This window comes from Canis lupus, chromosome 33, assembly GCF_048164855.1.
Source record: "Canis lupus baileyi chromosome 33, mCanLup2.hap1, whole genome shotgun sequence".
Taxonomy (NCBI): domain Eukaryota; kingdom Metazoa; phylum Chordata; class Mammalia; order Carnivora; family Canidae; genus Canis; species Canis lupus.
Window position 1 is genome coordinate 24,293,355 of NC_132870.1, and position 12,062 is coordinate 24,305,416.

At 41.3% G+C, this 12,062-nt stretch overlaps 1 protein-coding gene and 1 long non-coding RNA gene across 16 annotated transcripts in view; both read right to left on the minus strand.

Moving 5' to 3' along the window:
• The window catches only part of UBE2D3 (ubiquitin conjugating enzyme E2 D3), a 30,998-nt gene that overhangs the window by 18,097 nt on the left and 839 nt on the right, over positions 1–12,062 (minus strand). For 13 of the 15 annotated variants that reach the window (XM_072810484.1, XM_072810491.1, XM_072810490.1 and 10 more), the window contains exon 2: positions 11,245–11,401. The exons of 1 other annotated variant lie outside the window; for it this stretch is intronic. In XM_072810484.1, the coding sequence (XP_072666585.1) occupies positions 11,245–11,268 (24 nt within the window). In that variant the 5' untranslated portion in view covers positions 11,269–11,401. Of the gene's footprint in view, positions 1–11,244; positions 11,402–11,848; positions 11,988–12,062 lie in introns of those variants that run through there. One more of the 15 variants, XM_072810487.1, reaches the window with a different exon arrangement.
• LOC140623799 (uncharacterized) lies at positions 8,311–11,221 on the minus strand. Its single transcript, XR_012023325.1, has 2 exons — positions 10,119–11,221; positions 8,311–9,450 (listed from the first exon to the last, which is right to left on the minus strand). It is a non-coding gene; the product is annotated as an uncharacterized lncRNA (long non-coding RNA).

Sequence of the window (12,062 nt, forward strand, 5' to 3'; positions counted from 1 at the left end):
AGACTGCATTTCTGGCATCAAGCATGTTAGGTTTGAATATACCAAGATAAAACATGAATGCATTCCCCAAAAGACTCAATATAAAATAAAGTAGGCACAATGCAAAAACAACAAAAAAAACCAAACCACACTTTAGCAGCTTAACATGCTTAAAATAAAAGCATTCACATGCTTTGTGAATCCTAAAAAGGTACCCACTAACCTTGCCTGTGTTTAAAAACAGTGACAACTGAGCTAGGTCTTGATGGAGGGCTAAGCATTCCAAACAGAAACTCATTCAAAAAGTGTAAAATACAGGCTATAAACATTTGCTTATAGTCTGGCATACCAGAAACACAACAGGGTATACAAGTAAGGAAGTAGCACATGTGGCCAGAAATCGTTAACCACGACTGGATCTTTCATGAGCTTTGAGTATGTCCAAGAGTATCCCAAAGGCAATGTCAACCACCGATAGTGGTTTTTTTTTTTTTTTAATTTTTTTTTTTAATTTATTTATGATAGTCACAGAGAGAGAGAGAGAGGCAGAGACACAGGCAGAGGGAGAAGCAGGCTCCATGCACCGGGAGCCCGACGTGGGATTCGATCCCGGGTCTCCAGGATCGTGCCCTGGGCCAAAGGCAGGCGCCAAACCGCTGCGCCACCCAGGGATCCCTTTTTTTTTTTTTTTAATTGAAGATCTACCCACTCGTTTGGGAGAGTACGTGTGCAGGGGGGGGTGGGGAATTCAAGCAGACTCCACACTTATCAGGTAGTCCCTATTTGGGGCTCAGTCTAAGGACCCATGAGATAAAGACCTAAGCTGAAACCAAGAGAAGATGCTCAACCAACTGAGCTACCCAGGCACCCTGAACCATGGATAGTTTTTAAGCAGGAATAAGACATCATATTTGGTTTTTATTATTTTTTAAGATGTATTGGCAATAGTACACTAGAAGAGATTCTTTTAATTTTTTAAATTATTAGGTGATATCGTAGAAGTACCCATGAGTCTATGTACCCAGCCTGTCAGTTAAGTAAAGGTTAGTTAGCATTTTTACACTTTCTTCATATTAAACAACAAAACAAAACTTGTGGATATAATTGAAGATAGCTCACATACTCCCCAAATTCCATTCCCTTTCCCCCACAGGAGCTAACAGATTAGCCCAAATTTGGCTTCCACTATTTCTCCATATTTTTATGTGCAACTAGATCTGTACCTTTTCACATATAGCATTGTTTTGTAGGGCCTCAAATTTTAAGCGATGTAAAAACGATCTATATATATAAACCTAGGTCTGTATCTCTGTTATGTATCATTCAGAGCATTGGCTCTTAATGCTATTTGTGACTAGGACTTCTAAGACTCTAAGTGCTTTCTATCTCCTAAAATACACATTATGCTACCCAAAATTTTAATTTGTGGGGCTATCACTCACTCAACCCCATATTGTAGAAATTCCTAATACAAACAACAGAGAAGTAGATAACATTAGGAACTACAGCAGTAGTTCAGGTAAGAGAAGAACATGAGAACTAAGTCACGGAGAATGAAAAAAGGATCTTAAATACCAAGCATTTTACCCTTTCAACAATCTTAGGGAAACAGGCCTTATTTCTATTTATGTCAGAGCCCCCTACTAGAGGAAAGATTGCATTCAAGTGTAGGACATACTAAGCTTTAAGGATGGGTCAGAAAACAAAGTAGTTTATCTACCAGATGCTTGAAAATTAGAGGTCTAGGAATAGATTTCAAAATGGCTGCTTTTTCAAAAGGGTGATCTTGATACAGTATTTGGCAAACTGAAGAAAAAAATTTCAACTGTACCAACCCAACTCTCCATTATACTCAAGGAATAAATGCCCCAGAATGAATGATATGGAATACAGGTTTCCTAAGGATCAGTTCCTCTACAATCAGTGTGAACCTAGCATTACCTAGCCTTTAAATTAAAGCCACTGAGAAAATAATTATCTGTTCCATTCCAGGAGGAAACTGTATTTACTGGACTGAAGATCAATTTTCAATGAAGCCCCTACTCAAAAATTTTTCAAAATTGTCTTTGGTTTTAACCTTATGCTTTAGATCCTAAAAGTTTCACATGCTTTAGGGACAAAAACAATTTGCAAAATTATACAAAGAACTGAAAAAGTTAGCTCTTTGCTTCATAGTAGAGAGGACCACAGCCAAGGACCAAAGAGAACAGCTCACATACAGCACCTGTAACGTCTTCATACTGTTAACCACTCCTTTCCCCAAGAAGAGGATTACTAAGGTGGGCTCTCAGCCAACTATTAAGACCACTAAAATAGCATAGAGGTTGGCAGGGAGGCTGTCACACACTAGGAGTTGCTAATGTCTCCACTCATGTTGACACTTTAAAACGGACCAAGGGCATACAAGGACATAAAAAAACAAACACCAAAAACCTCACCGAAGTTAGACATTTCTTTGCCATAGTGTGTTCTTTGAAGAAAATTTTCTTTTTGGATCACCATCCTCTGAACTTCTCCTGAAAACTTCCTGAACACCTGGTAAGTGTGAGAATCCAGGCCTTTTCTCACTTAGAAATATGCTTCTTTCCACTTAAAAGCTTAAGCAGACTCAAAGGATAAGAGAGTCAAGAAATCTAAAAGGCAACCAAAAGGTATAGCTTATGCCACTGAGTGTTCTGGTCTGGAGGTATATGACTAAACGTTAAGGAGTTTGACCATTCCTTTTGTGGGACCCAGCCTCCAGGTCATCTTGAGAAAGATCTTTGCTTTGATCATTACAGCACACAGGCTCTTTTTGACAGTTGACTGTTAGAAGTAAATCATGAGGGACGCCTGGGTGGCTCAGTGGTTGAGTGTCTGCCTGTGGCTCAGGGCGTGATCCCAGTCCAGGGATCTAGTCCCGCATCGGGCTCCCTAAGAGGAGTCTGCTTCTTCCTCTGCCTATGCCTCTCTCTCATGAATAAATAAAATCTTAAAAAAAAAAAAAAAAAAAAAAAAGTAAATTATGAAAAGGCCGAGGGCAGCCCAGGTGGCGCAGCGGTTTAGCGCCGCCTGCAGCCCAGGGTGTGATCCTGGAGACCTGGGATCGAGTCCCACATCGGGCTCCTTGCATGGAGCCTGCTTCTCCCTCTGCCTGTGTCTCTTCCTCTCTCTCTAGGTCTCTCGTGAATAAATAAATAAAATCTTAAAAAAAAAAAAGGAAAGAAAAGGCTGAGACACTGGCCTAGAAGTCTAAACAGACTGCTAAATATTTGCTTCTTGCTTCCCTTGCTACATCTTACTCATTTCAAAGTGAAATGACTAATCATAGGCTGTGAAGAACAGGAAACCAAGGTATCAAACACAAAAGCATACAGAAATGATAGGGAAGTATAAAAAAATAGTCTCTACCTTTTATTTTATTTTTAAAATATTTTATTTACTTATCCATGAGAAACAGAGAGAGAGGCAGAAACACAGGCAGAGGGAGAAGCAGGCTCCCTGTAAGGAGCCAGACGTGGGACTCGATCCCGATCCCGGGTCTCCAGGATCACGCCCTGGGCTGAAGGCAGGTGCCAAACCGCTGAGCCACCCAGGCTGCCCAGTCTCTACCTTTTAAAGAACTTATAAAATTGGAAATACAAGAACTATTTACAAACAATGAAGCTACACAACAGCCATGTTAGATCAGTGTTCAGGAAGATTTAATGCTTCTAAGTAATAACCATTTAAGCAATCTGCTTAACATTCTTCCAATGATAGCCACTACTTACATATTAAAGAACCAAAGTCAGTATTTATGAAAACAAAGATGATTACTGTGGTAACGCCAAGTTCATGGGTTCCACCCTTGGGTATAATAATCACCATGTTCACAATAATTTGTTATCCCATACTCCACCATTCATCTTGCACATTATCACACAAAGGTTCCAATGATAGCAGTAGCATAGACAAAATTCCTATCATCACTTTTGGGAAAACTTAGAAGTTCAGGCCATTACTGAAAAGTAATTTCTTGTATTTTTATTAAAGAGTCAACTTCTTTAAAAATTTTTTGACTTAAAGACAAAATATGCATAAATAACTACTATGGGGAAAAGCACTATAAGGACAGCCCTTGACTTGCCTCTAAGACCTATACTGAGCACAAGAAAATACTACGTTGGGGGCTGGATGAGATGAGGCCATGAGGTGGGAGGCAAGAAGAGTGCCTTTACAAGAAAATTTGAGGTAAGAATCACCCTCAAGGAGCCTTTACAACCTAGCAAAATATAAAGGTACATATTCAGATCAATGATAGGACAAAATGCAGCACAATTGCCTAATTAGGCAGATAAAAACTATTTTAATTGTTCTTATAAAGATCAGGTTTACTATAAAGTAAAAAACTTCAGGCAGCCCGGGTGGCTCAGCAGTTTAGCGCCGCCTTCAGCCCACGACCCTGGAGACCCGGGCTCCAGTCCCACATCACATCGGGCTCCCTGAGAGGAGCCTGCTTCTCCCTCTGCCTATGTCTCTGCCTCTCTTTCTCTCCCTGTGTCTCTCATGAATTTATAAAATCTTTACAATAAAGTAAAAAAATTTCACTAAATTTAATGTTGTGAAATTTCTATATACCATGTGTAAACACAAATGGTAAAGGAGAAAACAGCAAACATTTCAGAGATGTATGCTCCCCTAAGTTATTTCAGAAGGAAGCGTGGCGAAAATACTTGGGGATCTGAACAATTTCATAAAACTGTAGACATGAATTAGAAGGAATAGTCACTTTAAAATCATTTTAGTTTGGAATTTGTAATTTCTGAGAAATCCTGGAAGTTTCTTTTACCTTAAGGATTAACAGGTAGGTAGGTGCTACAAACCATGTCTCACTGTATCACTGACAATATATTAATTTCCTATTTAGTTCTAATTACAGGTGAGACAGTGTGCTTGCTCATTAGACAAGATATAAAAAATGGGTCGAACGAATAATACAATTTTTTCTTTAGATCACCACTTAAGTCACTTAGAATTATTCAAGCTATCCTTCCATAGGCAAAAACAGCCAAATTCAGGTTCTCAGCTTTGATATGTAAAAGGATACAAGGTATTTCATAAATGGAAAAAATAGGGACGCCTGGGTGGCTCAGCAGTTGAGCGTCTGTCTGCCTGCCTTTGGCCCAGGGCATGATCCTGGAGTCCCAGGATCGAGTCCTGAATCAGGCTTCCTGGATGAAGTCTGCCTGTCTCTCACGAATAAGTAAATAAAATCTTAAAATAAATAAAACAAAATTAACAGAGTCCAGTGGTTGAAAACATCTAATTATACATTAGCTTTGAAATGATAACAAGACTAGGATGAATGTGAACCAGTACTCCATCCTAAAAATGAACAAGTAACCAAGTAGTGATTCATAACTGAAACCGACAAGGCCAAATATGACAAATCCAGCTGTGCAAAGTTCAAAGTCTGAATGATACAAGATTATGTTGGAAGTATTGTTGGAGATAAAAATCAGATGTTTAAGGGAAAGTATAAAATACTTCATCAATTTTTCCCTTCCCCAAATAACAAGGCAGAGGGTAGTTTTGAAAATCTTATCTACCAAGATTAACTTGGCTAATAAAATATTCACTAAATTCATCTGTTCTTAATTACACTGTTCAATTTTTAAATAAGATCATTGCTATTGGTAGCAAAATCAAATCATGAACACAAAATTTTCCAAGCAGAGGTTGAAAATCATTTTGTTAATTTCAAAATACTTTGTTTTGACAATGAGAATTAAGTTAGAAAAACTACCCTAAGATGATAAAATACAGGTAAAATATTTAAACTGTCTTTAATAATAATGGGTAAACCTAATACGTGAAAAAAGATTCCCCTTAATTCTTTTTTATTTTTTTTTTAAGATTTTATTTATTCATTCATGAGAGAGAGAGAGAGAGACAAAGACACAGGCAGAGGGAGAGGGAGAAGCAGGTTCCACGCAGGGCGCTTGATGTGGGACTTGATCCCGGGTCTCCAGGATTAGGCCCTGGGCCAAAGGCAGGCACTAAACCACTGAGCCACCCAGGGATTCCCCCCCCCCCCTTAATTCTTTTAAATGGGTGTTTCTGACAAACACCTAGTCCTGTATTTATACACTTGTTTCTTCCACTCAAAGCAGAGATTCTCGTGGGTAATAAGGCTTCCTCATTTTTTATCTCCTGGGACTAGACTACTGTGCCAAACAGAGTAAAACCTCCATGTAAGTATTGATTAAAAGATTATCCCTAGGTCTGTGGATCTTAACCAGAGGGAGGCCTCAGAATCACCTAGGGGACACTTCAAAATTACGCCTATTCCCAGAGAAAATGATTCCATAAATCTGGCTAAGATCCCACATACAATAGTCTTTAAGAAAGTGCTTAATAGGGGATCCCTGGGTGGCTCAGCGGTTTGGCGCCTGCCTCTGGCCCAGGGCGCGATCCTGGAGTCCCGGGATCGAGTCCCGCGTCGGGCTCCCGGCATGGAGCCTGCTTCTCCCTCCTCCTGTGTCTCTGCCTCTCTCTTTCTCTCTGTGTCTATCATAAATAAAAATAAATAAATCTTTAAAGAAACTGCTTAATATTCTGATATATAAATGCAGCTCTTGTCAAAATTCACAAACCATAACATATACTACAGAAAGCAAAAGCCAAAGGCTTCAGATTTTTTTTTTAATTTTTATTTATTTATTTATGATAGTCACAGAGAGAGAGAGAGAGAGAGAGAGAGGCAGAGACACAGGCAGAGGGAGAAGCAGGCTCCATGCACCGGGAGCCCGATGTGGGATTCGATCCCGGGTCTCCAGGATCGCGCCCTGGGCCAAAGGCAGGTGCTAAACTGCTGCGCCACCCAGGGATCCCAGGTTTCAGATTTTAATCTGAAAACTTTTATGTCAGTAGTAGGAACCTAATCAAGTGTCTTCCTTACAGGAAAGGGATCATTAGGGCAGCCCCAGTGGCTCAGCGGTTTAGCACCTGCCTCTGGTTCAGGGCGTGATCATGGAGACCCAGGATCACGTCCCACGTCGGGCGCCCTGCGTGGAGCCTGCTTCTCCCTCTGCCTGTGTCTCTGCCCCTCTGTCTCTCTCATGAATGAATGAATAAATAAATAAATAAATAAACCCATAAAAAAAGGGGGGGGGGGTGGATCATTATAGTCAAAAGGATTTGAAAAATCTGTAAGAATCAAACTGTATTTTGGACTAACAGGAAGCACTGAATCCATGAATTAAACAACCTACAACCTAGAGACAGAAGTAGTTGTTTTCTCCCCTAGCGCTAATAAGCGTATTCAACTTTATATTTGCAGGAATAATGAAAACTAGACTACTACAGATGAGAAGGAGGATGAAAGCAACGTCCAAGTTAGTCACTCTTAATAAAACTAAACTCCAAGGTCACCATCATCAGCATCCGTGAGTCACACAACAATCCCACAAAATTAGCTGGCTACCGAAGCACCTTAAGGATCTTAAAGAAACACCTGCAAAACCATGTTATCCAGCCTATAGGCTCTTTGGGGAAAAAGTGTATTTTAAGATACATCTAGCAATTAGTCGGCACATGGTGGTTCCCACAGTCCTTGAAGAGACCAATCAAAAAGAAACTCACTCTTGTTTTCGAAACTTAGGTTAGTGGACCACTTAGTTCACATTTAGCCATAACCTGAGAATAAGATTGAAGTTGAATCCCAGTTATTTAAATGTGAAATGGGAGAGGAGAGTAACAGGTAGCAAGACCAAACTGACATTCATTCATTCATTCATCTGATAAAAAGAGAAACTCAAATGGTCTGAAATAGCAGTATAGCATAGAGTTTAAAAGCTTAAATTTTTGAGGTAGACTATCTGATATGCATCTCAGTCACTCACTGGCTGTGTGACTACACAAGGAACTTAACCTCTCTTTGCCTGTTTCCTCATGCATAAAATGGAATGGTAAAGAGCATCTATCGCAGAGAACTGTTGTGAGGATTAGAGAAGTGGATTCTTACAAAGGGCTTAGGAATAGTGCTTGGTACATAGTAAATGCTAAGTCTTCACTATTATCAGCAGCACAATAATGCTAAAGAAAACTCTTTTAAATACCAAAAACCTAAAGTTTGATATAACAGTTAAGACACAATGTAGAGCCAGACTATCCAGGTTCTAATCCCAATTCTCCCATGGTATGACCCTGGGCGGTTTTTGTTTGACCTTTCTGTGCCTCAGGTTTCTAATCTTGAAATGAGGATAATAATTTAATTGTACCCACTTCCTTGAGTTGTTGTAATATTTAAGGAGTTAATTCAGATGTTTCAAATAGTTCTGACGCACTGCAAACAAAACATTGCTCATCTAGGCTCAGCTCACTTATTTTATGTAAAGTTCTGAAAATTTCCCCAAAATACAAGCACTCTATGTTATTTTGTTTAATGGAAGTAGTAAAATTGTGGTCCTCAAACACCACTAATCAACTTGGGAGTTCCCTTTTTTTGATTCTAGTTGTTTAATTAAATAGTCCTGTAAAACCAAACTACAGCTTATGAAATAAATAATACAGCAAAAAACCCAAGTAAGATTATTTGATAGGGCTGCTTGGTCTAAGAAATACTCAAAATATCGTAACGTAAGCATTAGGAAAAAAAAAAAATCCAAAGGCTTGATCTAAGGAACTACTACTAATGGCTAAAAATTTCCCATTGATAAGCATTTCAAGAAAGTATCAACAAGGAATACAGATCTCTTAATAGTTTGAATTTAGGGGCTGTAGACAGTAAATTCAAAACAAACAGATACATGACAGAAGAAATACCATACTAACATCAATGCCTACTTGACCTCATTTCTAGAACAGAGGTTCCCCCCAAAAGAGCGATCTTCTTTATCCACTCACTAAAATTGTTTGGATCTTGCATTTTTTGTTTTTTGACGTTTCATCATGTGATTCTGACATTAACAGCTAAATACCAAGCCACATGCCTTTCAAAAACCTTCTATAGGCTGAATCAACAGTCCCACATAACACAGTTTCTTCCAATTTGGAAAGTATTACGTCCAGTTTCTGTATTACGCATACCTTCAAAATATTTACAGCGAAAGACAGACCGGTATTAATGAAAAGTACTAAACTAAGAAAGTTCTTTAGCAAGTTTTTGAAGATTAAAAATAGTAGTATTAATAATCTGAATTGCCTTGTGCCAGGGGCCTGTTCAAAGCCACACATTGACCTCTTTAATCCTAGAATTAAAAAGAAATAAAATCTAGGTACCTAAATTTGTTTAGCTCGCTGTTGCATCCCTACTGTCTAGAACATACTAGGCACTCAACTATTGTTCGTAGATAACAAGTATCCGCTTTATAGAGGCATACAAATAACTTGCCCATTCCCAGAACTCTAACTGGATAATTTCTGCTCCAAAGTTCACATTCTTAACTATTATATTGCCTCTCTAAAGCTTTTAAATCATTAAGTAGTGTCACAGCAGCTGGGTATCACCTGTAAAAGAAAAAAAATCAATGAGACCTTCCTTTAAAGTGTTGTTCCACATGCATAAAAAGCTATGGATTTGGAATTACTCCACATCTCAGTAACCTGAACTAATTCGCATAGATAAAAGGTTTTGATCTGTACTGAATATTCTATTCTTTGTATTAACTATGCTGTAAAATACGACCATGCTTCTCCAATGTGTTGCTGGCCTTAGAATGGGTCAAGAAATGCTTAATCCTTTTTACTTTAAATCTTAACTCCTAAAAGTTTTTTCCTCTCCAAAACAAACATTTAAGTGTATATTTTACATAAACGCACAATGACAATGCAATGATGGACTAAATCAAAATTCAAGATTTCAGTCTCTTTCATTACATGAAAATCTGAACCATCATCTTTCAGAATACCAGTTTGCTCAAATAAACTCAAAGTCACACATAATTAAAATTAGGCAGCATCAGGTCTACTTAGTACAAGCCAAGTCCCTGCCATGCCTTCCATATAGAACTCCTTTAAAAAAAGTAACCCATGAAAACCGAAGTTTCTAACCCACAGCCCCCTCGGTCTCCCTAGTTTTTTAGTAAGGCTGAATTTATTCCATGACATTTTTTTCAAGTTAGCTGTAAATACTCCACCCTCCTCGATTGTGCAAGAACCAAATACACCACACATACACAAGTTACAAAAAAGGGAAATGCAGTTTGAGAGTTTGAACATCGAGTCTTCAGCAGGACGTCTTAAGAGCTGTGTACAATCTGATGTAAAAGTTAACATTTAACAAAGAATATTATTTCATATAATGACGAAAGGAGATGCCGGAAAAAGCCTGAACCAGTTAAAGCAGCCGCCATCTTAAAATGCGGGATAGAAGTTAGAGCAAGAAAATGAGACTAAACCACCGGAGGTGAAGGTTCCGCTCACCCGGCGCCCCCCCCAGGCTCGAAAAAACGTATTTCTTTCAACTTCTATCTATCAATAGTTTCTATCAAACCACGTTTCAAGTAGCCAATCATCTCCGAAAGTGTTATAAAATCAGCCGAGACAAAGATAGGTACACCAAACCTTCCCTTACTGCCATCACACCCGTACCGCCCACCCCCCCACCCCCCAGTCAAAAGAAGGGAGCTTCCAGAAGCCTTTTACACCAGTTCGCAGCGTCCCTCTTATAAATTCGAGTGAGAAGTCTCAACTACAAAACATAGGAAGTGGTAACATCGTGTCAGCCCATCTCTTCCCAGCCCCACTTATTCTTGTGTAACCTGCTCAGAGTCGATGAAGTTTAACTAGGTTCAGTCACTACTCTTCAGCCGCCAAGAGACTTCTACACCGACCCCCAATTAGGTTCAGGACCCGCCAGATTTCTATCACCTCCCCTAGGAGTTTCCTACGACTCTTCCCCCTAGAAAACCCGAAAACCTTGATCTTACAGCCAAAGTTCTCAAGCACCGAGACTAGGGAGCGCCATGACATCTGCGGGAGCGTCTCTGGGCAATTCTGACCCTCAAACAAGACTAAAAAACTCTTCTTTTAGCAGCAAAACCCAAGCGCCTAAAATCACTCTCCCCCACCCCTAATTTGGGCCGACTCCAACTGAAACATACTCAAGATAAACAGCTCATTCGCCACAAGTGTTCTGTTCTCTAGCTTTAAGACTCCTTTCTTTCCCATCCCCCCCCCCACAGAAGTGACCCAAGGAAAGACGTTTTCCTAATTATACTTCCTCCCCACCCCCACGCTTTCCTCCGAGACCGAGCCTTCCTTTCCTCCCACGACCCCCTTCCCTTCAGCCCCGTGGGTTACCTTATTAATCCGTTTCAGCGCCATAGTCTGTGCTTTTCGTCTGGCTCCTCACTCTCTCGGTGTGTGCTCAAAGGTCCGGCCAAAACTCTTGATTACCCGGGCGGCAGGGAAGGATTGTCTCTCTTCGTCTCACACCGGCTCTGCCAGACACAGGCGCCTTTTGCAAAAACGGAGCAGATCAGCACTCGCACAGGCCCCGGAGAGACCCTGATGAATCCAGGTCCCTTAAAACGGTCGCGATCCGGGGTGGGTGGGGTGGCGTGGCAAAGCCACCAACAGCCTCTATGCCGTGCTTCGGCCCGGAGAGGCGGCGAGGGTGACGGGAAGAGCGGAGGGGGCGGCTACAAGTTTGACTTCCCGGCCTCTCGAAAGAGACCCGGGTGGGAGAGGAAGAGGCGTAGGAGAAAGGGGTGGGTGCGGGGCAGGGTCCGGAGCCCAGCAGAGGAGGAGCCGGGGCCTAGTCGGCGCTGCGCCGGCGTCACTAGGGCGAAGAAAGGCTAGGGGGGAGGGGGAAGACTGGAGGCTCCGGACTGACGCCGGGGTTCTTTCGGTTTCTGCTCAAAGGTGCGGCCCGGAAGGAGAAGGAAATAATAAAGAGACTTGCTGTAGGTTGCCGTCCCCGCAGCCAGAGCTATTCTGTCGGCCCTGACGCCACCGTACACTCCGCCTTCCAGCGCGCTCCCGCACGCGCCCGCCCCGCCACCGCCACCACGCGCCCGAGCTGCCCCTGAGGCTCCGGCTCGGGCGCGAGGACGCGCCCATTCCCCCACCCCCTTGGGCAGGCGAGGCCCCGGCTTCCCCAGCCTTCCCACCCTACC